The 27,521-nt window shown below is 36.5% G+C and overlaps 1 protein-coding gene across 4 annotated transcripts in view; it reads right to left on the reverse strand.

Annotated features, from left to right (window-relative positions):
• LOC150107481 (nucleolar transcription factor 1-A-like) overlaps window positions 1-27,521 on the reverse strand; it is a 554,391-nt gene that overhangs the window by 223,920 nt on the left and 302,950 nt on the right. For all 4 annotated transcript variants that reach the window (XM_090391894.1, XM_090391895.1, XM_090391896.1 and 1 more), the window contains exon 7: window positions 20,695-20,830. In XM_090391894.1, coding sequence (XP_090248020.1) covers window positions 20,695-20,830 — 136 coding nt within the window. The remainder of the gene's footprint in view (window positions 1-20,694; window positions 20,831-27,521) is intronic.

Raw genomic sequence — 27,521 nt, forward strand, 5'->3', positions numbered from 1 at the left:
TCACAGAAAGTAATAATCAGCCAAAGCATTAACAAAAAACTCTGTGAATTGACCAGGTCTACGACTGAACATACCACATATTAGGCAATCATGGTGTTCTCCCCTCCCTCACCCACCTAGACTAACATCTGACTAGTAAGCTAGCACATTTTTAAAGCTGTGATTATAGGTCAATAATCAGTACTCCTAAGACTCAAAAGAACAGGAAGAACTCTAGAGAAATAAACACAAGCCTATAGCTAATGATAGTGTTCTGTTAATGCATTAGTGTACAAAACCTAAGGACAAACACTATTACTGAAGTTTACAACTGCAAATTCAGAAAAATCAGCTCGTGGCAATTTGTATAACAGATGATTTCAGGAAGAAAGTGTGTATATGTTCAAATTTTTGAATTGCATGCAAAGGGTCATGTGGTAGCACAGGATAAAGGTCTGAACTAAGCAAATTGTGTTTGAAGGAAGCTCTCTTTGTGAAGGAATAAAGTTGCAAACTTGGATGTCTTGTAATGTCTCCAAGATATCATCTTTCCAATAATTCTTCTCCATATGAAATCATCTAGATGATTTCATGTGGAGAAGAATTATTGGAAAGCTTGAAGAAAGTTGCAAGATTACTGATATTGTCAGAGAGTTTGGAATCTCATAATCTGGGCAGCATTTCAAACCAACGGAACGTGTTCCAGACATTTGCTAAGAGGTCACCCATGCTCTACCACAGAGTATAAAGACAGATTTTTGGTTATAACAGCAAAATGTAATTGACACACCATGGCAGGTCAGTTTGAAAGTCAACTTCATTCAAGCACAATGGATATCTCAACAAACTGACAAGCCTTCTGAGATATGTTTAAACGCCAATACATCAAAAGGCCTGTAGTATGCGTCCCTTTATCCACAGCAAATCATAGAGTATGTTTTTCAGTGGTGTTACATTCATAGAAACTGGTCAACATACCAATGGGCTGATGTACTTTTTACACATAACAGTTATTTTACTGCTTTCTTCAATTCTAGATGACACTTGATCTGCTGTGAAAGTGGTATGGTACTGCTTACCATTGCAAGAATGTTCTTGAAAATAATAGATACAGCAGTGCTGGAAAAAGGGACTATGACCGGTGAACAATAATGCAACAAAGTACTTTAACTTCATGTTCGATTGTTCTGTGGTGCGGTAGGTGAAAAATTCATTTTTATGGATGACAATGCCATGCCACATCGTACACAAGTAGTGGAGATACTGTTCCAGATCTAAAGACAATAGAGCACATTTGGGACACAATAAGGAGATGTCTTGCTGCTCAAAATTCTCCTCCAGAAAACAAACAAGGCCTTTTTCTTGCTCTGTAGGAGAAGTGGGACAGTTTGCCTAAAGAATTCCTAAATCACTTGGTTAAGTATGATATGATGTTGTGAGAGCCACATCACATTTCGGGGCAGACATATTCTATACTGAAATGTCTCTCTGCAAGGTTTTCTGCAAATACTGTACATTACTTCCCTAACTACGTCCTTAGGAAATTTTTCACCTTTGCCAAAAAAGTATTGCAATTTAATTTGTAATATATTTATAACAAAATTTTTAGCATATTTTTTGTGTAATATAACTTATTAGCATGCTCAATAAATCATGTCCACATTTGACTGTAGTCATAAAAATTTCATATACAGGTAAAAATGTAGTTCATCCTTAGCTTTTATACACCAGTGCATATACATGTATTTATTTATTTTATTTTTATCTTGTGGTTGCCAGAGGATTGGTCAATGGTTCAGCAAAGTAGGAATGCTGAAGTGTATTGTAGTGAATCATTAATGTAGTTTGTGTTCCTCTCTCTCTCTCTCTCTCTCTGTGTGTGTGCTTCTCATAATGATGATCTTAATATAAAGGTTGAAATGTTGAGTTGATAATTGATAGTTTAAAGTTACTGCAACAACATGGCAATGGTTTCCATAATTATTACGTAATGAAAATAGAAATCATGATTAAACCTGAGAAATGCAATTATCAATTATTTATATAAGCATAAATATTAAGTAAAAATACTGATGAGTCTTAATCACTGAACCTCTGGTGATTGATCATAGGATTTGATGAATATTAATTTATTTGCAGGATGCATAAGGATCACAGCTGTATAACTGCATAATCCCATATTAATTACATAGCATTCAAAATACACTAAATGAGAGAAGAACTCCACAAAGCCTTTAAAGGAATGTGGAGAACCGACCATGGCTTCTGACCTCATCTCCAATCCTCAGCTCGTCGAGGAGCACCCTGTTAGGTATCTACCTGGATACTGAATGAAAAAGGATGGGATGCCAATTTGGGATATAACCAACCAAATTGTATTCTTATTGGCTTAAACCACAATAAAATGATGGTGCAACATGACAGAATTTCATGTTGTCAGCGGCATTGACTGGTTAAACAAGACCTCGTTGTTTTTGCCAGGGAGTCAGGGCGAATAGCGAAAAGTCAGCTACTGGAACAAATCTTGAAACATATCCCAACTCAACATTAGTACTATCAACGTAAGAAGCCAGAATGGAAAAGAAATGGGATTAGCCGAGGGATTGGATATGTACCAGACTGATTGACATAATAGGGGTGAATGAAACAAAAAAGACAAAAACTGGTGAGATCTTTCTAAGCAATAAATACAAAATGTTATATTCAGGCAATGACAATCAAGGAAAACAAGGAGAAGCCATAGTATTCAACACTAAATACAAGGCTAATCTTCTTCAATGGCAGCCAATATCAAGTAGAGTGATGTGGGCAAATATCAGAATGGAGAAATGGACAATGAAGCTTATTTGTGCCTATGGTCCCACAGAAGGTTCTACTAAGGTAGAAGGCAGAGGAATTCTTTGAGGATTTAGAGAAAGCAACTGACACAATGAAAAATTGATCCTTGTTGGGGATCTAAATAGCAGAGTAGGAAATGATTGTCAGATATACAAAAATATATTGGGAAAATTTGGAGAAAAGAGCAAAGCTAATAATAATAGCAAATACTTGTTGGATTTCTGCTCAGGACATGGACTGGTATTACTAACACCATGTTCCTACATAAAAATGTGCACAAATTCACATGGAGAGAGGATGCAAGAAATAGAAAAGTCTCATTGACTATGTTATTGTTGATAGCGATGTTGTCTCTCTGGTGCAGGACACTAGAGTGTACACAGGATTTGAAATTGGGAGTGATCACCATTTAGTCTTGAGCAGGATAAAATTGAATTTCATATTGAAAAGAAGAACATTAAGAAAGTTTTAACACGCATAAACGTTGAGCAGCTCTCAGATGTGAACTGAAGACTAAAATACACAAATATTATTCAAGAAAAAATGAAAGAGTGGCATGCCTTGAAGAGAACATTGATTGATTCAGCCATAGAGGCATTTGGTGAGTCTGCAATGGTAAAAATATCAGAACTCCATGGTGGACACAGGAAGTAAAAAAAGCAGTGAAGGAAAAGAAGAAAGCATATTGATTTTGTGTGTGCGCTCTTTGAGAATACAGAGACAAATGTAAGAAAGCTAAACAAAAGTCATGCAAAGGCTTTGGTAAGAACATAGAAAATAAATATCAGGAAGGTGACAAAATATTCTGGAGGCTGTTGAAAAGCTCAGAAATGGAGGAAAGAGTGCTATACAAGGAATTAGAGATGATAAAATTGAAATGAAAACTGGAGAAAAAGATGTCCTTGAAGTATGGAGTAATTACTTCGAAAAATTTCTAAATGAAACAATCAGTGACAGCACAGTGGTAAATAGCACTCAACAGGCCTGAAATGTGAACAGGCAGCAGACGTAGATGATATTCGACCAGAAATGCTCAAGTATAGAGGTATAAAAAGTCTTGAAGTGGCTTCACTGCATAGTTCACAAGGTCTGGACAGAAGGAGGAATTCCAGATGATTTAAGTAGAGCTCTCATAGTACATATATATAAAAAGGGAAATAAAACTGAATGTGAGAATTACAGAGGTGTTTTCCTGGTATGATTTTTGTAAGTATACTTGAGAAAAGGTTGAGAAGGATTGTGGAAGAGAAGCTTGGTGAAGATCAAGCAAGACTGATGCCAAATAGAGGCTGTCATGATCAGATTTTCACTTTACAACAAATAGTTGAGAAATCGTGGAAATATAACAAAGATCTGTAATTAAGTTTTGTAGACCTGCAAAAGGCATAAGACAAGGTACCAAGAGAAAAGCTATTCAAAATGCTATAGTTACATGGTGTCAATGGGGATTATATCAGTACAGGAAGATGGTTTGATGTTTAATCTGGTGTCAGACAAGGATGTACATTATCCACTCTGTTATTCATTATCAAAATTGGAGATGTCAATCTCAGCTCTACTTTATATAGATGATGTTATACTTTTAAATAAATCCAGGACAAGTCCACAAGATTCCCTGACCAAACTGAATAACTGCCATAATAAATTTGGTAGAAAAATCAGCAATAACAAGACAAAGACAATGAAAATCAGCAATAACATTGAAAATATCAACTGCATTGCGAATGTAGAACCTACAAAACAAGTAAAACATTTCAGCTACTTAGGCACAATTTTTAGTGAAAATGGTAAATTAAATATGGAAATAGAACAACAGAATCAATAAAACTGGTATGGTAGGAATTCAACTGAATAAATTTATATGGAATAAGAGAGAAATTAGTCAAAACACTAAATTAGCTGTATACAACGTTGTTCAAACCAAGTTGGATCAGAGAGCTGGGTTAGAAATAAAACACTTTACCAAAAACTAGAGACCACAGATATGAGAGTCCTGAGAAAGATTAGTGGCATGAATATATGACATCAATGGTAATATCATATTAAAAATGAGGATATTAGGAAAGGCCTTGGCATTGTTAGCATCCAGGAATGTGTTAGCAGAGCTAATACCAGATTGTATAGTCACTTAAACAGAAAGGAGAGGATAGATTAACAAAACAAGTGTTGTCTGACGGTTGGCAGGAAAAAAGACCCAGAGGAAGACCAAGATATAGGTGGATTGATACAGCAAAAAGTGCCTTAGAAGACAGAAATATAAGATATGATAATGTTTGAGTTGACAGATAACATATTGATTTGGAGGAAATTTGATGATAGGAATTTATTAATGATATAAGTTTTTCATGTAGTACTATCATACTATCCTATACACCCCTTGAGGGGGTACACGTCAGGAATTTGATGATGATGTTAATTTAATTGTATGATGCACTTCATTAATCCACATTTAAATAATGCATAAATCACTGAAATTTGGAACTCATAGAGAACATTTTGAGACTGCTAATGAATGGAGAATATGTAGCATTGAAGGGACATATCCAAAATCCAAACTTCGCAATGCACTCAGGAAGTTAAAGTAGTTGCACCCTCCACTCCTCCAAAAAAATCGTACTGAAAATTCCTGATAAGTAAGTAAGTGAACGATGCATCACCACAGAGAACACACAGAAACGTATAAGAAAGTTAAATAATGAGTAAAAGTAGTTAAACAAAAGTCATTTGGTAAAAATATAGCAGATAAATATTATGAAAGTTGGAAAAGATATTGCATACTACTGAAAGGGATAAAGGTTAAAAATGAGGAAAAGATTGCTGTAAATGGAATCAGAGATGAGATGAAACTAAAGATAAAAGATACTATGGAGGTGTGTAGTAATTATCTTAAAAGATTGTTAAACAATGATAGAAGAGCAGTAGAAAATATTCTACAGAAATGCGATCAGGAGTAACATGTCAATACTTGAAAATGCCATAAACCTGAAATTGTAGAAAGGTGGCTAGATCAGATGATATCTGATCAGAAATTCTCAAATATGGAGGTTCAAAAGTTTACCAGGTGGTACCCTGCATAGTTCAGAAGATCTAGTCATATTCTAGATTACCATAGTACATGTCACAAAGGAAAATAAAGCTTAGTGCCAAAACTATTAAGAGGAAGAGGAATTTTCCTACTGAGTGTTCTAGGCAAGATTTATCAAGTTTACTTGAAAAGTGATTAAGAGAAACATGGGGAAAAGAAAGCTAGATTCAGACCAAATATGGATAGTCGGGATCTGATTTTTTACTTTAAGAGATGAGAAATCATGAAAATATATATATTAAGATTTTTAGATGTTTTTTAAAAAGATATATAATCAAGCAGCAAGGAAAAAGTTGTTCAAAACACTACAATTATAACAGGATTTTCTTTGTACAGTTGTGTCAATTGAAATGATTTTTATGAATATCCTTTGCATCCAAGAGGGGGGAGGGGATTCAAATACAAGTGCTTTATACAATTATGGGCATGCCAAAGGATTGAAAAGCTGTTTAAAACACTACAATTATAACAAATTTTCTTTATACAGTTGTTTAAATTGAAATGATTTTATGAATATCTTTTGCAATCCAAGCGGAGGATTCGAATTCAGGTACTCCCATCTGAGCTATGGAAGCTTGCCAAGTTGCAGGCACCAGGCATCAATCCTATGGCACCATTTATGGGTGGGCCATAGGATTGACTTTGTCTTTATTAACTGGAGATTAAGGGTTGCTAATTTGTTTCATGGATAACAAATTTTATATACCCTCTCCCCTTCTCATGATGGAGGAGGGCATATAAAATTTATGATGGGAAAATAATTCCAGTCCTAAATTCAGAATAGATCTGAAGAGATAGCCAAAATGATACATAAATATACTTTTCATGGTATTTTCTCCAAAAATTACATATTCGGAACCTCCAACTTTTTCTAGTTGGAGGAAACATCAATTGGATGACTTCATGCCCCTTTTCAAAGGATGCCAAATGAATAACTAGGGACAAAAAATTCTGTTAATATAGTAGTCAAGTGATTACATAGGTTGGCTAGTGGACAGTACTAGTTTTTACTGCATTATATTGTTAGTATAATACAAATAGTACAGGATCATGATATCTTACCATCAGGACTAAACCTGATAACTCATTAAAATGAGTTGTAAGAAAAATTCATTTGAATTTATTTCCAATTGGTGCAATGCCTTTAAATTTAATTCTGCAGGAAATGAATGATTCAAGACAAAAAAATAATATATATATATATATATATATATGGTTAAACAGGCACATGCAGACAGACAGACAGACAGACACACATATATATAATTAAAAAGACACACACAGTAACTTTGTCACACACGTGACAAAGAAACCTCTGAAATTGATAAATATCAAAACTGATTCAAGCATATATTGGACTAATAAATTAAATATTTTTAATTTATCAAATCAATGTAACAGATTAATTTGGAAGAAAATGGTAGATAGGAAGATAGTAATGATGTAATATTTTCATGTAGTACTATCATATCCTGTACACCTCTTGAGGGTAAATGTCAGGAATTTGATGATGATGCAACAACACTTATTGAGGTTGGGGAAGTGCTTCATTGCAGATGCTGATTGCAAAAACAGTCTTTCAGACCTATAGCGACTTCTGTGTAAAGCTGATATCTTTCTTCATTTAATCCTATGTGAAGGCATATCTAGGGCATGGTCTGCTGGTCCTGATTTGCCATTAAGATAATGAAAGATGATTATGGATGTAATTTTTGGGATCTTCAAGGTGGATGTTAACTGATCTACCAGTCAGTCCAAAGTAGGCTGAACTGCAGGCACAAGGAGAGGGACACGGTCAACTGGGCGATAGAATAAAAGATGAAATATGCAATTCTATTCTGTTGATCTATTACCAGGTAAAAATGAGTTAAAAGAATGGTATAAACAAAAAAAATTGAAAAATCTTGCTAATAATTAAGTTTATTTTGTGTAGAATTACGAATTGTAACGAAGTTATATTGAAATTTCCTATAGAATTACGGTATAAACATAAAATTTGAAAAATCTGCTTTTAATTAAGTTTATTTTTATTGTCTGAAGAAGTATTTCTGAGCTTCACTGCGTAAGGTGTCTTGTTTGGCAATTTATCATTTGGGCGTTTTGTGTGTGGTTATTTAGTTTAATACACATTCACAAGATATTTTGACTTCTATTAAACAGTAAGACTAGTTGTTTGTTTGTTTATTACATCGTTTCCGATATTTGTGTCAACGTTACAGTTGCCATGCACAAAGAACAAGTTTCAGTAAATAAAAGGTATGCATTCAAAATTTATAATCTTAATTGTATACTAAATTGTATACGTGACATCTAAATTAATTTAAATAAAGTTCAAACTCTTGATTATCTCTCAAATGAAACAAATTGCTAAGTACAATTATATAGAAGTAAAGAAATATTTCACTATTGATATGAATTTTTTCAGTACTATTTTTCAAATAGTACTGAAAAAATTCTTAATTATATCAATAGTGAAAACTTTTTTTAATTTTATTTTTATATTTATATTTCTTGTTTCTATTCTTCAGAAATGGATAATTCAAGAATATTAAGTCAAAGAGACAAGGAAAAATATGCTTGGACTGGGTATCTTTATGTTAAAGACAAGATTGATAAGAAAAGTTCAATTCAATTTTGGCGATGTGAAAATAAATATAAAAGATGCAAAGGTAGAATCTGGACAAGTGTCAGTGATGGATCACTAATTTCTGAAAAACAGGAACACACCACATGTAGCAGTTCTGGAAATGCGTCCAGAGTAATAACACAAGAAGATAGTACAACAGCCAAAAAATTAGCGCATACGACAATGAGCAACCCATCACAAATCAGAACTCAAGTTCTACAAAATGTTTCTTCTGCGGTAGAAGGAATGCTTCCAAATCATAGCAGTCTGTGCAGAAATATTCAAAGAAGAAGATTAAAAAATTTAAAAGCCCCAGTTAATCCTGGTTCTAGGGAAACAATAATTATTCCTGAAGAATACTTAAATTATGAATTCAGTTCATCACAATTTGAACGTTTTTTATTGGCTGATTCTGGATCAGAACAGGTTCGACCCCATGAGAATATTAATTTTTGGTTGTGAAAGCCATGCAATGTGGAGCCAAAGCATGAATGAATTATTTATGGATGGCACATTTTTACTTTCTCCCCCTCTTTTTGCTTAAATTTTTGTTATTTTGGCTAGAAAGGATGGAGGTCCTGTTTTCCCTGTTTTATATATTGTTTATTACCTAATAAGACTCTTGAAACATACAAAAAATTATTTTATATGATAATACATGAAATGTGCCCATTACTAGATCCCGAAAATATAAATGTCGATTTTGAAATTGCCATTCATCAAGCGTTACGTATAGTATTTACACAAGCTAACATAAATGGTTGCTTTTTTCATCTCGTACAAAATCTTCATAAGCAATTATTTATCCAATGAATTTGAACCAATTTTAGAATGGTTTACGAACACATACAGAGGTCATCTAAGGAATAACAGAACCAGGGCTCCACCGATTTTTCCCTCAAACATTTGGTCTGTGCACCAAAGAACAATAACTGGAAGCGATAGGACAAATAATTTTGCAGAAGCCTGTCATTGAAAACTGCAATTGAGCTTTGGAAGCAGCGTAAGTCATCCAAATTTATGGATTTTTATAAATGGACTACAAAAAATATATGATGTTGATTATGAAAGAGCAGTAGCAGGTTTTCAACATGAGCACAAACGTAGACTTTACGATGAAGCTGACCAAAGAATTTTGAAAAAAGTTATTAATTACGATAGGGAAAATATAATAGAATATTTACATGGTATTGCATATAACTATAATATGAATTAATAAATTCAAAAAAATTGTCTTGAATTTCATATACTTTTTTGTTTTATTGTATATATGTAACATTTGTAAATATGTTTGTTAATTACAAAATAATATTAATAAATGAATTAAAACAAAACTATATTTTTTCTTTATTTTAATACTGTGCAATTATACCTTCTCATTTTTAAATCATTTTTGGACCACTCTTTTTAACCATCTCTTTCTTAAACGATCCTACAAATTTTGATATATGATATAAATGAAAATATATAATATAAATATTTATTAACTAGCTGACTCATTTTTTTGTATGGGAAATTTCAATATAACTTCTATACAATTCGTAATTCTATACAATAAAAATAAACTTAATTATAAGTGAGATTTTTCAAATTTTATGTTTATACTGTTCTTTTAACTCATTTCTCAAAAAAATATTATTTAAATTTACCTGGTAATAGATCAACAGAATAGAATTGCATATTTGATCTTTTATTCTGTCACCCAGTTGTCCGTTGCCCATTTGGCCATCGCCCAGTTGTTGTGTACCCCAAGGAGAGTGGATGAAAGTAGTTAGCTGCATGAGTGGTTTAAATGTAGCATGGAGATCATGTTTGTAGAGAAGTTTAGCTAGATGTGCTCTTAATATATGAGATTGGAATAGTTTTGCCATGATCTTGTGTGTTGCTTGTAAGAGGGTTGGGGGGGGGGATGTATATTTTATCTAATTTACACAGGCTGTAGCCATTGGCTAAAAAGGTGTTGCAATGGTACCTGAGCTTAGTTTTAAAGGCTGTATCATTTGAACAAATAGCTCTGACTTGGTGAATATATGTTTTGAGGATGCCATATTGTTGGGATGGGTGGTGTGATTGCTTATGTAAGTACCTTCCTGTGTGTTGTAGGTTTTCTGTAAATGGAAAATGAGCCATTAGAAAGTATTGTCACTTGCATATCTAGAAAGGGGAGACTACTGTTACTTTTTTTTTCTAGTGTGAAGTTTATTTTAGGATCTGGCTGTTGAGAATGCTAAACATGTATCCGATGTGTCTGGGCCAAGAGGCCAAATAGCAAACATATCATCAACATAGCACAGCCAGACCACTGGTTTGAGTGTAGCTGTGTTGAGTGCTGTTTTCAAATGTTCCATGTGGAAGTTGGCTAGTGATGGTGCTGGTAGGAGGGAGATCCGTAGCAGTCCTATCCAAGTATTTATATATTTTTCCTTTCCATAAAAATAACCAGAATAAATGGTGGATTTGAATAATTCAATTATATCAGAGGGGAAATGTAGTTTCATAAGATAAAGTCTTTTCTAAAGATACACTGGTGAACAGCGAAGTAATGTCAAAGTGACCATGATGTCAGAATCTGTCAAGATTAATTTTTTTATAAAACAGTTGCCTGTGTGTGTGAGAAGGGGAAGAGTGATTTAGATAAATGTTTGGTCAGTTTTTAGGTGGGGCTGCATATGCTGTTAACTATTGGATGAAGGAGACTTTTAGGTTTATGAATCATAGAGATCCCATGTATCCTGGGTTTTGACATGAAAAGGTTTTAAGTTTACAGGTAATCTCGTTTTGTTTTTTAATAGTTTATATACTTTCTTTCTTTTGAGACTTGGGAGGATCCCAATTTATAATCATGTTGTTTCTCTTCTGCACTTCAACTGATAGAGCTGGAACAAATGCCAACATATTTGTTCCAGCTTTATCAGTTCATGCATACTGTTCATGTAACTTCTGATAATATGATTAATTATAATATTATTAATTTAATTAACCTAATATTTTAATTTAATTAATAATATTAGGTTAATATTATTAATTAAATTAGTGATGGTGTTGGTAGGAGGGAGATCCGTAGCAGTCCTATCCAAGTATTTATACCTCAAGGACTCACTTTAGTGAGTACGGGCATGGCAAACCCGAGGTACCTGATGCTGGACCATGCCTTACTTCATGTAATATATATCTGTTATATTATTCTGTAGACTGGTCCCTCCTCTTCTTTCTTTGCTTCTTTCTCCTCTCCTTGCTCCTTCCCCCTGATGCTATTAGAGTATTCGAGGGCTAGGGGTGAGTCTTTCCTATCTTGCTAAGATATTTCGTCTTATGCAGCCACCGAAGGAGGCAAGCTAGCCTCAATAGGTGCCGGTCCCAAGCCCAGATAAATGCGAGGGTTGATGTCAGGAAGGGCATCCGGTCGGAAAACTTCAGTGCCAACTCAAACTATGATTATGAGTCAAAGAGAAAATGATATCAGGGCTAGGACGTACCCCTTAAGCAATGCGCAGCCACATCGTCCTACAGCTGCGAGAAGTGGACGAGGACTACCGCATCAAGGGCAGGTGCGGTTAAAGAAGCGAGCCCAACAGGTGGAGAGGATGTTGCAAGTGGGAATACTGAATGTTGGAAGCATGACTGGAAGGGGAAGAGAGGTGGCAGACATGATGAGGAAGAGGAAGTTGGACATTTTATGTGTGCAGGAGACAAGGTGGAAAGGCAAAGGAACTGGGAGATGGATATAAATTGTTCTACTCTGGAGCGAATAACGAGGGAAGAAATGGTGTAGGAATTGTGGTATGTGGTAGAATGAAGGGTGAAGTACTGGACATGGGTAGAAGGAACGACAGAATCATGCGAATGAAATTGGGTCTTGGAGAAGAGCGGGTCGTTGTATTATGTGTATATGCCCCGCAAGTTGGTTGTACAGCAGAGGAAAAAGATGAGTTCTGGAACGTGTTAGATGAAGAAATGAGGGAATTGGAAGAAAATGAGATGGTGATTGTCGGAGGAGACTTGAACGGGCACATAGGAAGACAGAATAGAGACTGTGAAAGGGTGCATGGTGGCCACGGAGTGGGAATGAAGAACCAGGAAGGAGAGAGGGTTGTGGACTTTGCAGTAGCGTTTGATCTGGCAACTGTGAACTCGTTTTTCTACAAGAGGGAAGAACATTTGATAACATTTAGGAATGGTAACAACAGCTCACAAATTGACTACATTTTGACTAGAAGAAAACATCTTAAGGTTGTGACAAATGGTAAAGTAATTCCAACAGATCAAGTAGCACAACACCGACTGCAGTGCACAGACTTTAAAATAAGATCGAAGATAAGAACTTCTGGATGCCATGGGATGAAGACAATTAAGTGGTTTCGCTTAAAAGAGGAGAGTGTGAGGAATCGTTTTAGGGAGAGGGCGTTAGAGAGGATTTCGGATGGACTGGAAAGTGTACAAGATTGGTGGAAACATAATTCAAAAGTAATCCTGAGCTGTGCAATCGAGGTGCTTGGTGAGACATCTGGAAAGATTAGAGAGCAGAAGGAGGGTTGGTGTTGGAATAATGATGTACAAGTGGCAGTGACAGCTAAGAGGAAGGCAAAGCAGAAGTGGGATGAGTCAAGAGTGGAAGAGGACATAGAGGTGTACAAAGAGAGAAAGCAAGAAGCCAAGAGAGTTGTGGCACAGGCAAAGGCCATGGCATATCAAGATCTGTATGATCAATTAGAAACAAAGGAAGGACAGAGAAAAATTTACCAACTAGCAAAATGTAGAAACAAAGCAGCAAAGGACATCTTACATGTGAGGCAAATCAAAGATGCTGAAGGAAGAGTATTATGGAAGGATGTGGACATAAGAAACAGATGGAAAATATACTTTGAGGGACTTCTGAATGAGAAAAATGCAAGGACTCACATATACAAGGAGATGGGCAGCCTTCTGAGGGGATGGTGCAGAACATCAGTAAAATGGAAGTGACGGAGGCCATGAAGAGGATGAGGAATGGAAAATCGGTGGGCCCCGACAGGGGGACAGAATTCCAGTGGATGCATGGAAGGCACTGGGGGAAGAGGGAATTGACCTGCTGTGGGACCTGTTCATGAAAGTTTGCCAACAGGAAAATATACCCAAGGAATGGAGGGAGAGTACTCTTGTTCCCATCTACAAGGGTAAAGGGGATGCACAAGACTGTAAAAATTACAGAGGAATAAAGTTGATGTCCCACACAATGAAGATCCTAGAAAGGGTTCTTGATGGTAGATTGAGGAAGGAGGTAGAGATTGCAAAGGAACAATTTGGCTTCATGCCTGGTAGATCAACAACAGATGCTATCTTTGGGTTACGACAGATGATGAAAAAATTTCGAGAGAAACAAAGGGAGCTACATCTGGTATTTATTGATCTGGAGAAAGCATACGATAGAGTGTCAAGGAGGCAAGAAGTCGGGAGATGTCTGAGGGAGAAGAAGGTGCTGGAGAAATATGTCAGGTTGTTGCTGGAAATGTACAGAAATGTGAAGACAAGTGTTCGGACCTGTTTGGGACAGACAGAAAGTTTTCAAGTAACAGTTGGCTTGCATCAAGGGTCAGCATTAAGTCCGTTTCTCTTTAATATTGTGATGGAAGTGGTAACAGAGGAGGTGAGAGAAGATGCGCCTTGGACAATGTTGTATGCAGATGACATCTTGCTGTGTGTAGATTCAAGAGAAGAAGCGGGAACTAAACTGGAAAGATGGAGAAAAGTACTGGAAGAGAGAGGTATGAGACTGAGCAGAAGTAAGACAGAGTATATGTGTTGCGCAGTGGGTGGCGGCGGTCAGGAGACAGATCTGGAGCTGGAAGGAAATGTCATCAGGAAGGTGAGAGACTTTAGATACTTAGGTTCAACAGTGGAAGAAGATGGAGGAGCTGAGAAGGAAGTGGGATGCAGGATACAAGTGGGTTGGAGGAACTGGAGGGAGATGGCTGGAGTGTTATGCGATAAGAGGGTGCCGATCAATCTGAAAGGCAAAATTTATAGGACAGTAGTGAGGCCAGCTATGACATATGCTATAGAAACTGTGGCCCTGAGGAAAAATAACATCAGCAGGATGGAAGTAGCAGAGATGAGAATGCTTAGGTGGATGTGCGGTGTGACCAGAAAGGATCGTCTGAGAAATGACTATGTCAGGGGAACAGTGAAAGTTACGAACTTAGGAGCGAAAATACAGGAGGCAAGGTTGAGATGGTTTGGTCATGTGATGAGGAGGGAGGACGAATATGTGGGAAGAAGGGTCATGCAGATGGTGGATGTGCAAGGAAGGTGGAAGCGTGGGCGGCCAAAGAAGAGATGGAGGGAGCTGGTAGAAGAGGACTTGAAGATGAAGAACTTGGATGTGGTGACAGCCCAAGACAGGAAGGTGTGGAGGAGACTCATTACAAACAGTGACCCCACTTAAGTGGGAGAAGCTGCAGAAGAAGAAGAAGAATATTATTATTATTAATTTAATTTTAAAAAAATTGCTTATCTTTCTACATCACTCTTATTCATGCACATTCATGTCACTTTCATAAGTAGTATAGCAAGCCTTTGCTTTTTGTCTTCTTACTATTTCCATTTAATTTTATTGAGTAGTCGTTTATTTTGAAAACCCTTGAGATAATGATTATGACATCTTGAGCTTTCAAATAAATGACTGCTCAATAAAATTAGATGGAATAGTAAGACAAAAAGGAAAGGCTTGCTATACTACTAGAAAGTGACATGCATGGTGCATGATGAGAGTGATGTAGAAAGATAAGCAATTTTTTTTAAAAATTAAATTAATAATATTAGGTGAACTTGCAGTTTTTTGTATATCACTATGGTGTTAATGAGTAATAGAATAAAAAACAATACATAATGGAATAACAAAACAATGGTGACTAAGACATCTCTGTTAGGATTATTTATAATACACAGGATTTTGTTCAGTGGAGAGAGTGTGTGTGTGTGTGTGTGTGTGTGTGTGTGTGTGTGTGTGTGTGTGTGTGTGTGTGTGTGTGTGTGTGTGTGTGTGAGAGTGATAGGTATGCATCATGAAAGGGAAAAAGATTTGTGGAAAGAATGTGAGACTGGCGAGCAGTTAAGCCAGATGTACTTTGAGAATGAGTGCCACTCGTGTGTAGGTGTTATTAATAAAAGTGCAGTGGTGGAAAGTAAGTCAAGAGAACAAAGGGGACCTCATGCATGAAAGAAATAGCATAATTATGTTCAGTCCTTCACAGGACAACAAGTGAAATCAAACAATTGGATACACCTCAGGTGAATGTTAGAGCTCAGAAGAGAAAGAAACAAGACGTGCAAGGCAAAAACAGAAACATATGAGAGTGAGTAGAACAGTAATCCATTATGGTAAATTATGGAGACATCTGTGTTAGGGTAACAACTTTAATTATTGATAATTTCAACTTTTATTTCAGACACTGATTTGGCTACTCGTAATACTACCCTCACCTCCAAATTAAATGATGGTATTCTCTAACCATATTAAATAACTGGAGTCTAGCTTTGATGAAGGTTTTTTTTTTTTTTCGACCCCCACCAGTAGTCAGAGTAGTAATTTAATGGTCGATCAAATTAGTGATACTCCAGCATACTATGTTGACTATAACATAGCTTGTCTCACTGTGTGTATGTGTACTCCAGATGATGACCTTAATATATGAAGGTTGAAATGTCAAGTAATTATCTAGGTTTATATTAAAGTTACTGCTTTAACATAGTAGTTGTCTCCATAATTCAGCATAACAAATGCCACCATGTAATTACGAAAGAAAGGAAAAAAGGAAAGCAAGGAGATTTTTATGGTGATTCACGATAAAAGGAGTATGAGGCAAGTTCAAAAAAAGACCAAAGTTTTTAAATAACATGCCAACCAGCACAGAGAGCGCACTGCACTCTCTGTGCTGGTTGACACAGTGAAGTTTTGACAACAAACTGCCATTTGCCCCATTCTGCTATGAGTATTAGTCGCTGAGTTACATCTGCTGAAGTGAGCATGTGCACAAGCTGTTCATCAGATTAGTGACAATGAAAGAGCTTGAAGAACAACATGTATAATGTGATGAAGTTAATCACATTTTACATGAAATTTTGCAGCACACTTGGTAAAAATTTTACAAAGACATTTCAATTGCTTAACCAAGCATACGGGGAAGACTGTACGAGCCGAACACAGTGCTACGAGTGGTTTAAGCATTTTAAAAAGTGAAGAACGGTGATGTTGATTGTGTTTTTGATTGGAAAGGAACTGTCCATTATGAATTTGTACCATGTGGTCAGATGGTAAACAAAGAGTTGTACCAGGAAGTTTTAGTACATTTGAGGGATGCTGGGCACAAGAAGAGGCCCAAATTGTGGGAAAGCCAGATTTGGATGTTGACAATGTGCTGGCTCACGCATCGCTCCTCACCTACAATTATATGGCAAAACATCAGACATCCATTGTGCCCCATCCACTCTCCAGACTTAGCCCCAGCAGACTTTTTCCTGTTTCCCAAACTTATAACCACTTTGAAAGGACATCGTTTCCAAACCATAAGGAGATTCAGGAAAATGTGATAAGAGAACTCTGCGCAAGTGCATTCCAGGAAGCATTCCAACAATGGAAGAAACGTTGGGAATGGCATGTCGCCAGTAGAGGGTGAATACTTTGAAGGAGAGGGTGTTGTAAAATGAGCAATAAAGTCTTTATAGCAAAAGTTGGGTCTTTTTTTTTAACCCGTGTTGTACTTAACGAAAGCAAGACTATTATTTTGTTTCCCTAGTGCAAAAATTAAGAAGTCAGAATACAAAAAAAAGTGAAAGAAATGATCTTGCAAGCACTAATGAACCGAAAGGTGAAAAATATTGTATGAGAAGATGCAAAAGTTACTGGAGAAGGTGAAAAAGAATAACAAGAGATTAAAGACCGTGAATTTACTGCCATGCTATGCTAAAAAAAAATCAAGGAGGAGAAGCAAATGCAAATGAGTCCATGCATAAATATATGGACTGAATTTGCCAGATGGAAGAACTTATATAATGCTGCCATTTACTGCATACACATGAAACCAATTCGATCCTCAATCGTGCAATTTTGCCATTGCAATGGACGATGTGTAGGACGGTGCATTGCTTTGATGAAAGAAGCGCACTTTTTTGTGCACCAATCTTGGTGTTATTTTTTCTTCAGTTCTTCTTTTAAACGGTGAAACAATTATGCATAATAGACTCCTGTTATTGTCTTACCCTGTTCCAAATAGTCTATCATGATAATTCCTTGGGAATCCCAACAAACAGTGGCCATCACCTTCCCAGCTGACAAAATGGTCTTCGCTTTTTTCGCCAGGCATTGTCCACTGTTTTGACTGCTGCTTGGACTCAGGTGTTTAGTGTTGGATCCAAGTTTTATCTACAGTCATGAATTGACACAAAAAAATCTTGCGAATTGTGATTAAAAGTTGCCAAACACTGCATTAAAATGTCTTTTCACATGCATTTTTGATAGACTGTCAACAATCGCAGCACCTATTTTGCACACAGCTTTTTCATGTGCAATTTGTCATGCAGGATATTATATGCCTGTTCAGTTGAGATGCTTACAATCCCAGCAATCTCACGCACTTTCACTCGGTGGTCTTCCATAACAATACCATCGATTTTTTCAATCATTTTCTTCGTAGTGAACTCAGTCAGGCATCCAAGGATGCTTCATCTTTGATGGACTTACGACCACGTTTAAACTCATTTATCCAAAAATAAATAGTCTTTAATGCAGGTGCAGAATCCCCATCTAACTCAGCTTTGATCTGCACGGCCGTCCACTTCTTCAAATAAAAGTGTTTTATTACTGTACAAAACTCATTTTTCCTCCATTTTTATAAAAAAAAATGTGAACATAGTCATTTTAAATGTTTGCAAAACAAGAACTACGTGTCACATGTGAAAATTTTTCTGGGGGGTCATGAAAAAGATGATACATGCTGACACTGGTATAAATGAAAGAATTGTGCTGCCATCTATTGGAGATTTACAAAACATTTCAAGCAACCCTCGTAAGTTTATGCTGCCTTTGTCTGTGTGTATTACAAGTCTCATATTTTACTCCCTGACTGACAATGTCTCAGTGACTGAGATGAAATATTGGAAGAATTAAATGTTATTTTAAATCCTTTCTCAGTGATGGGCCTCTAACATGAGGTTTCACTCAGCACTTAAGTCTGAAGACACACATTGGGGGTACTTAGGATATTGCAGAATCTCGATATAAATATGGTTGGATTAGATAGGATATCAGTGTATATATTATGAGCAGGTACATAGGAATTGCTACTGCTTCTGACTAGGCTGTTAAACTTAATTCTCAGCTCTCATAAAATCCCCAGTAGAAGAAATAGTCTCCATTGCATATAAGAAGCCCAAAACTGTAATATCTTAGGGAATAGTGGTAAAGAAATTGGAAAAGGTGGCCAAATACAGAATTCAGGAATGTGTGGATAAGATCATTAATACTCTATGGAGAGCAGCATAGCCTTGTGAGGGACCAGTCATGCCTTATAATTTACTCACGTTTTATAATATAAAACTTGTGTTTTATAATAAGATGATACTGCTGGATTTTGTGAAGTTGCTTGACAGAATACAACACAGAATCCTATTACACAAAATGAAATAAATTGGGATGTATATGAAGTTGGTGATATGGATAAGAGAATGAATGATGAACAAACAGGTAAAGAATCTAGGAGAATGCAGGTGATCAGCAGTGTCAAAGTCCCTGTGCTTAGGCCACTGCTGTTTAATGTGTACATGGAAATGTTCTGAAGCAAAATATTTAGTTGCTTTGCTGATGACACAAAATTGGGTAGTGTAATAATCAAGAGCGATGTAGAAAGCTTGAAGGATGATATAAATTGATTGACACTATGAGCAAAAAAGATAATGGAAGTCAGTTTAACATGTGTAATGTTGTACATACATTTTGGGATCAAAAAGATCATAAAATGTGTATTACATTCATAGAACTGTACTCAAGGAAAGTGACGAGGGCAGAGATACCAAACATTGGTAAAGAGGAAGTTGAAGTTCAGAGGGCATATAGCTGGCCTGGTTGGCCGAGTGGTTAGCATATCTGCTCTCCAGCCAAATGGCTGCGGGTACAAATCCCGTCGTGGGCATGGATGCTTATGATTCTGTGAAAATACTAGTGGTGCTGGTGGGCAGTAGATATGTTGGTGTGGATAACGCAGTTCAATGTAGTTAGTGGATTGAGTGGTGAAGATGGAGAGTTGTAGAGTAGATGCCCTCCCTCGATGAGTCTTTGGACTCCTTGGAGGTGTGACATAATAATAATAATAGGAGGAACAGAATTTAGGAGAATGCAGGTGATCAGCAGTATCAAAGTTCCTGTGCTTAGGTCACTGCTATTTAATGTGTACATAAATGATAATGGAAATGTTCTGAAGCAAAATATTTAGTTGCTTTGCTGATGACACAAAATTGGGTAGTGTAATAATCAATAATTAATTGGTTATTGAAGAATACAATAACATGCACAAATAAGGAACTTATCATTCCTCTCAAGGTCTTCCTCTTGACTGCACAGATCTTGCCACCTGGTTTTTTTGGGGAATGAAGACACGATGGAGAGAATTCCATAAACAAATGACCAAGATAGCGAGCAGTCTGTGGAATGCTCCCAATGATGACAGACTGAGAGTTTGTGGGCTTCAGAAGTTGATAATAGAGAGGATATGACAGAAATATTTAGATGCAGAGAAAGTTTTTCAGCACCTGGCTAAAGGTGACAGAATGAGGATCATCGCTGTAATTTGAATAAGAGTGGTAGATAGGATGTGAGGACGAGATTTTTCATTTGGAGTGGTGAATGAATGAGGGAGATATGGGAATGCCAGAGTCTGTTGTGATTTGCTTTGTCTGTCAATGCATTTAAGGGGCAGTACAACAGATATTTTGTGGATAGTGTACTTCACCCATGATGAGTTTTGGATGCCATGAGAGGTTTCTGTGCAATAATAACGTCTTCCATAGCATAAAAAAAGCAAATACCGTAACTGTTATCCATTTATCACTTTTCTTAATTGTATTAATAAATTCTCATAAAGTAAGTTATCATTAATACATTCAAGTCTTGTATAAATTAAACATAAAAATCAGTTACCTCGCTATATTCTGATTTCTTTAATCTATCAGCAAAAAACAAATGAAATGCTGTTTGAGGTTTGCCAGGGCCTTCATGTGAAACATTAGCATGATGCCTTATGTCAGGACCAGGAAACTGCTCAGGATGTTCTTTCCTAGAGGTGTGATTATATGAAACAAAAATATGAAGTATCTTATGAATCACATACTTTATAAAACAACATTGAAAACTTCTCAATGTAATACAAAATATTATTATTATTATTATTGAGACTGCCAGAGAGTCCAAGGACTCATCAAGGAAAGTCATACATCACCCACACTAGCTGTTATATCTCTTTAACTCATTCACAGTAGATGCACTCACTATTGCAACAGTAGAACAGGCAAACTGTTCTACTCACTCACAGTTCTATAACAGAAAAATCTAGCTGTAATCTTTCTCAACTGCACATAAACTTAACTTTCATTTACCTACTTGTCCCTTGTCCTCTCCCCATCCATATAATGAAAAATTTCATCAGTCAATATCCTATGACACCATTCAGAAGTTTATAGATCTTTCACATATTATCCAATCTGTCTGCAGTCCACCTATTCTCATCTGTTCTCATAATCTATATTCCATAATTATTATTATTATTAATCCTATTATCATCTTTGTTACTCTTCTCAGTATACTCTTTCTAGAGTATATTTATCCCCTCTGAACCCAGGAGGCCAAATCTGCACAAAGCATTCATATCAATGCCATGTAAAGGGGACAAAATGACTTGCTTATCCTAATATGTAAATACTCATTTCAACATTGCAATTATCCTGAGTTGTACAGAGTCTGTCAAAAAAAAATGTGTACACACTTTAACAGATGTCATCTATGGACTTTTTTTTGAAGTTGGATCGAATTAGCAATGTGTAGTATGATGTTCTCTCAAAAGATGTTACTCACGTGAATATGAGCATCCACACGTGTCCGGTAGGACAGTCAAACAAAACGGCCAAGGCACGAATGCCATTCAAAAAAACACAAGACCATTTTAAAGTGGTATTTCAAATTTGAGAATGTTGGTGAAGTTCAACGACAATGGAAGCATGAGTTTGCAATACAACCTCCAACACACCTGACAAATGCACGTATCTGCGATAAATTTGAGATCCATGGTATCGTGTGTGATGTGTGCAAGAGAAGATCCAGGAGGCCTTGCACAGCAACAAGTCCTGCTTCCTCGGCTATGGTGTTGAAACAGTTCACACGCTTGCCACAGAAGTCTACTACACAATGTGCACATCAGACAGGAGTTAGCAGTGGAAGCATACGCTGCATTCTTAAAGTTAGTTAAATGGAAAGTTTACATCCCAAGATTATTACATGCAATGAATGAAGATGATCCTGATCGAAGAATGCAGTATTTCAACGCATGGTAGATGAGGAGTTTGTGAGGAAGATGGTTTGGTCTAATGAAGCACAATTTAAGCTTAATGAAACAGTGAATCGGCATAATTGTGTTTACTGGGCTCCAGAAAATCTGGGCATTCATGTGGACAAGGCAGTCAATTTACTGGGGCTCAATGTCTGGTGTGGATTGTCATCTAGGGGATTAATAGGGCAATTATTCTTTGATGGTACTGTTATTGGTCAAGCGTACCTAGACATGCTATGCACATCCATTTTACCTGCCATTCATGCAATTATGGGAATGATCAATTTCTCTTCAAACAAGATGGTGCACCACCGAGACATGAGAGCTTACCTCGATGAGAGTTTGCAGGGACAATGGATAGGACGAAGAGGTGCAGTTGAGTTCTCCCCCCCCCCTCCACGTTCTCCTGATTTAACACCCTTGGACTTCTACCTATGAGGGACTCTAAACGATGTAGTGTATTGTAGAAAACCAGGCTACACTGGTGACTCTTCAGAAAGAAATTGGCATGCGCAGCAATCCTACTGGACACTTTGGCCAATGTTGCACAAGCAGTAGTTTGCTCTAATAATAAGTGTCTGGATGCTAATAGTAACAACTTTGAGCACCTCGTGTAATTGTAGAAGTCAAGTTACTTTTGACTTCTACAATTACACAAGGTGCTCAAAGTAGAAGTCAAAAGTAACTTGTATTCATCCCTTGATGTCTGTATAAATTTAGTATTAAATTTTTATACGGGGTTTTCTTTTATTGAAGTGTGTATACATTTTTTTGACGGAATCTGTATTAACAGTTTTTGCTATGTGGCTTTTGAACTTCAAATTCCTATCTTCCATAACTCCACAATCCCAAACCTCACTTACTAAACTTGACACTTACTAACATTAAATTAACAGTTCATTGTCATTTGTCCACAGTATAAGTCCATTCAAATAATTTTGTAAGTGTTGCATATCAATAACGTCCCTGACTGCTCTGCCTATCTTGCATGATCAGCAAACTGATCATCTCCTGTCAAGTTCTTCCCAATATTATTAATTTAGAGACTGAACAACAGAAATCCAAGGACTGATCTCTGGGGTACTGCAATAGTCACCTTAAATCTGGAAGACTCACAATCCTGCCCCCATATCTGTCAATCAGCCATCCAATTTTCCAAGTCAATAGTTTATACTCCAATTCCATATCTCTAGTTTATGCAAATACTTTTCACGTGGTATGCTATCAAATATCCTACCAAAATCCAAGGTTATCATAGTGTATTCATTCCCTTGATATAAAATATAGCAAAATTGCTAAAACATGACCTCCCTTTAAGAAACCTATAACATCCCTGCAAAGTGTAGCTTTGTCAATCCAAGCCATTATCAACTTCTCTAAAATCTTCATCACAGCCACAGAAATACTGATAGGTTGGTAGCACATCAGATAATCACCACTCTTGTACATATGAACTCTTGCTTAATACATTCTTTCTATTGCTTTGGGATCTTCCCTAACATGTAAGTTAAACAAACATATCAAAGGCCTAGCCAATTCAGCTGAGCATTCCTTTAGGATACATGCTGATATTCCATTTCTCCATACTGCTAAATTCACACCAGGTTATGCAACAGCTCTCGAACCTCCTTTTCAACATCACTATCACTTTATCCAATATAGTGGTAACATTGTGTGTGTGTGTGTGTGTGTGTGTGTGTGTGTGTGTGTGTGTGTGTGTGTGGTGTTACATAATGTACCTGGATGACAGATCTCAGTGAAGTGAGAACTCATCTGCTTCTCACACAAAGATACCATCTGCTTTCACTAAAGCTATTCTTCCACATTTTTTCTTTTTACTTGCAACATTTTTTTGAAAAACACCTTTCGAAAGCTAAGGACATTGTGAATAATTCATAAACAGTGGAGTTACTCGAGTTCACCACTTATGCAATTTATGTCCTTAATGCACAAAATGATGTCTTCTGTCTTGCTCGATGAAGGCCTGCCAGCCCAATGTCGATCTTCAATATCACCACTGCCCATTTTAAATTCATTGCACCAAAAACACACCTGCTTCTCTGATATCACCTTTTCACTATACATGGTAATCAGTTCACAGTGAATGTCACTTGGTGAAATCCCTTTTGCTTGCAAAAAATTAGCAGTGTGGTGCAATAGCACCACACTGTAATGGCAGTCTTTTGGAACATTATTAATGAGTTTATCTGTCCACCATGTTTTGTCTCTTTCTCTTTCACCATTATTAAAAAAAAATGTGTTACCTTACTTTTTGGAAACACCTCAATTATTTTTCTTACAAACCAGTGATTCAAGGATATCAGGTTAACTATTTTTCTAATTCACAGTTTTTACAGAAATAGGCTGTCATTTCTTCAAATGTAGATGTCAGGGTGGATCCAACCCGCACAGTGGTCCAAATTTTGTTAGTTAGTTATTCACATGTGATGACGTTTTGATGACATATGGGGGGTGGGGGAGTGAAGCCTTCTGCTAGAAGTGGTAGGGATGCAGATGTCCTTTACAAAAAGAGTTAGTAGGACAATGAAAAACATCCATGCCCCTGGCAGGGTTCAAACACACAGCTTCTTGGCTGGAGAGCGGACTAATCACTCAGCCAACCAGGCTGGCCCAAATCAAAACAAATTTTATATGAATTCAATGGTCAGAACCATACATAAGATTTAATATGAAATTAAATGTAAGATAGGCTTTCTCACTATCACCTTCTTGCAATTTTATGTACACACACACACACACACACACACACACACACACACACACACACACACACACACACACACACACACACACACACACACACACACACACACACAGCATTAAATGCATATGCATTGCCTGTTTCCTGATGCAACCATGAGATGACACCACAAAATGGTCATATAGCCACACTACCAGTTGATAGATGGCAGGACAACTAGAAACATCATATGTAGAAGTGAATGACATGATCAGATCATTATCATATTAAATGGAGTCAGTGAAATTTGTCACCACTGCCATAGAGCTCATGACACATGTTGAAAATAGGTCTGAAGTGATGTCACTGTTAATTTCCCCTTTTTCTCCATATCCAACTTCTTATGTTAATAGTCAGTTGTGGAGGGCAAGTTAATTATATTTACTTTATTTTGTTCAGTGACTGATTATAATGTTCATCATCATCATCAAATTCCTGCAATGTACCCTCAAGGGGTGTACAGGATATGATAGTACTACATGAAAAAAATTACATCATTATTAATTTCCTATCTACAATTTTCCTCCAAATCAGTCTGTTACTTGTCAAGACTCCAACATTATCAGATCTTATATTTCTATCGTCTAAAGCACTTTGTACTGTATCAATCCACCTATATCTTGGTCTTCCTCTGGGTCGTTTTGCTGCCAACCTGGCACAGAACACTTGTTTTGCTAATCTTTCCTTGCCCATTCTGTTTAAGTGACCATACCACCTGAGATTAGCTCTGCTAAACGCATTCCTGGATGCTGACAATGTCAAGTTCTTTCCTAATATCCTCGTTTTTAATATGATATTGCCATTGATGCCATCTGTTCACGCCTATAATCTTTCTCAGGAATCTCATATCTGTGGTCTCTAGTCTTTGGTCAAGTGTTTTACTTCTGACCCAGCTCTCAGATCCATAAGTTAAAACTGGTTTGAACACTGTCTTGTATACAGCTAATTCAGTGTTTCGACTAATTTCTCTCTTATTCCATATGAATTTATTCAATTGACTTCCCACCATACCAGCTTTGCTGATTCTGTTGTCTATTTCTATATTTAATTTACCATCTTCAGTAAAAATTGTGCCTAAATAGCTGAAATGTTTTACTTGTTCCACAGGTTCTCCATTCACAACACAGTTGACATTTTCAATGATTCTACCTATTTTCATTGTCTTTGTCTTTTTAATGCTGACCTTCATACCATATCTATTACAACAGCTATTCAATTTAGTCAGAGAATCTTGCAGACTTGTAGCAGATTTATTTAGAAGTATAACATCATCCACATAAAGCAAAGAGCTGACATTAACATCTCCAATTTTGATATCATGTTTAATACGACTTTCCTTCATAATGTGATCCATATAAATAATGAATAACAGAGCGGCTAATGTACATCCTTGTCTCACACAGTTAACATTAAATCATCTTCCTGTACTTCCTTCAATTCTAACTGCTAACTTACAACTCAAATAAAGACTAAGTATTGCTTGATATAATGCCCCATTGATACCATATAACTATAGCGTATTGAATAGCTTCTCTGTGGGTGCCTTGTCATATGCCTTTTCCTGATCGAGAAAACTTAAATATAGATCTTTGTTATATTCCCATGCTTTCTCAACTATTTGTTGTAAAGTGAAGATCTGATCCTGACAGCCTCTATTTGGCCTGAATCCAGCTTGTTCTTCACCAAGCTTTTCTTCCACAATTCTTCTCAACCGTTTCTCAAGTATACTTGCATAGATCTTGCCAGAAACACTCAGTAGGGAAATACCTCTGTAATTCTCACATGCAGTTTTATTTTCCTTTTTATATATGGGTACTATGAGAGCTCTACTCCAATCATCGGGAATTCGTCCCTCTGTCCAAGCTTTCTGAACTATGCAGTGCAGCCACTGTAAGACTCTTATACCACCATACTTCAGCATTTCTGGTCGAATATCATCTACTCCTGCTGCCTTTCCACATTTCAAGCCTTTGATGGCACTTCAAGTATGGATATGTATTCCTGATTGTATGCCTGGTCAGTGTTTTTTTATCACTGTGCTGTCATCACTGCTTGTTTCATTTAGCAGTTTTCATGTCACCTTTATCATCTCTAATTCCTTTTACAGCACTCTTTCCTCCATTCTTAAGCTTCTTCAACAACCTCCAGAATATTTTGCCACCTTCTTGATATTTATTTGCTATATTCTTGCTAAAGTCCTCCCATGACTTTTGTTTAGCTAGTTTTACACAGTGTTTAGCATTCTTGCATTTGTCTCTATATTCTCTAAGAGCACAAGCTGACTTATTTGACAGGAACTTTTGGTATGCTTTCTTCTTTTCCTTCACTGCCTCTTTAACTTCCTGTGTCCACCAGGGAGTTCTGATTTTTTTATCCTTACAGACAACCTCAGCACATGCCTCTCTGGCAGAATCAATCAATGTTTTCTTCAGAGTTTGCCACTGAATCTCCAAGGTTTGATTCCTGTTCTCAAACTCTTTCATTTTTTCTTCAATAACCTTTGTGTATTTTAGTCTACAGTTCACATTTGAGAGCTGCTCAACTTTTATTCGCTTTAAAACTTTCTTACATGTTATTCTTTTCAATATGAAATTCAATTTTATCCTGCTCAAGACTAAATAGTGATCACTTCCAATTTCAAATCCTCTGTACACTCTGGTGTCC

The sequence above is a fragment of the Typopeltis vanoorti genome, chromosome 4 (assembly GCF_054136105.1).
Source record: "Typopeltis vanoorti isolate ZY-2024b chromosome 4, IOZ_Tvanoo_1.0, whole genome shotgun sequence".
NCBI lineage: Eukaryota > Metazoa > Arthropoda > Arachnida > Uropygi > Thelyphonidae > Typopeltis > Typopeltis vanoorti.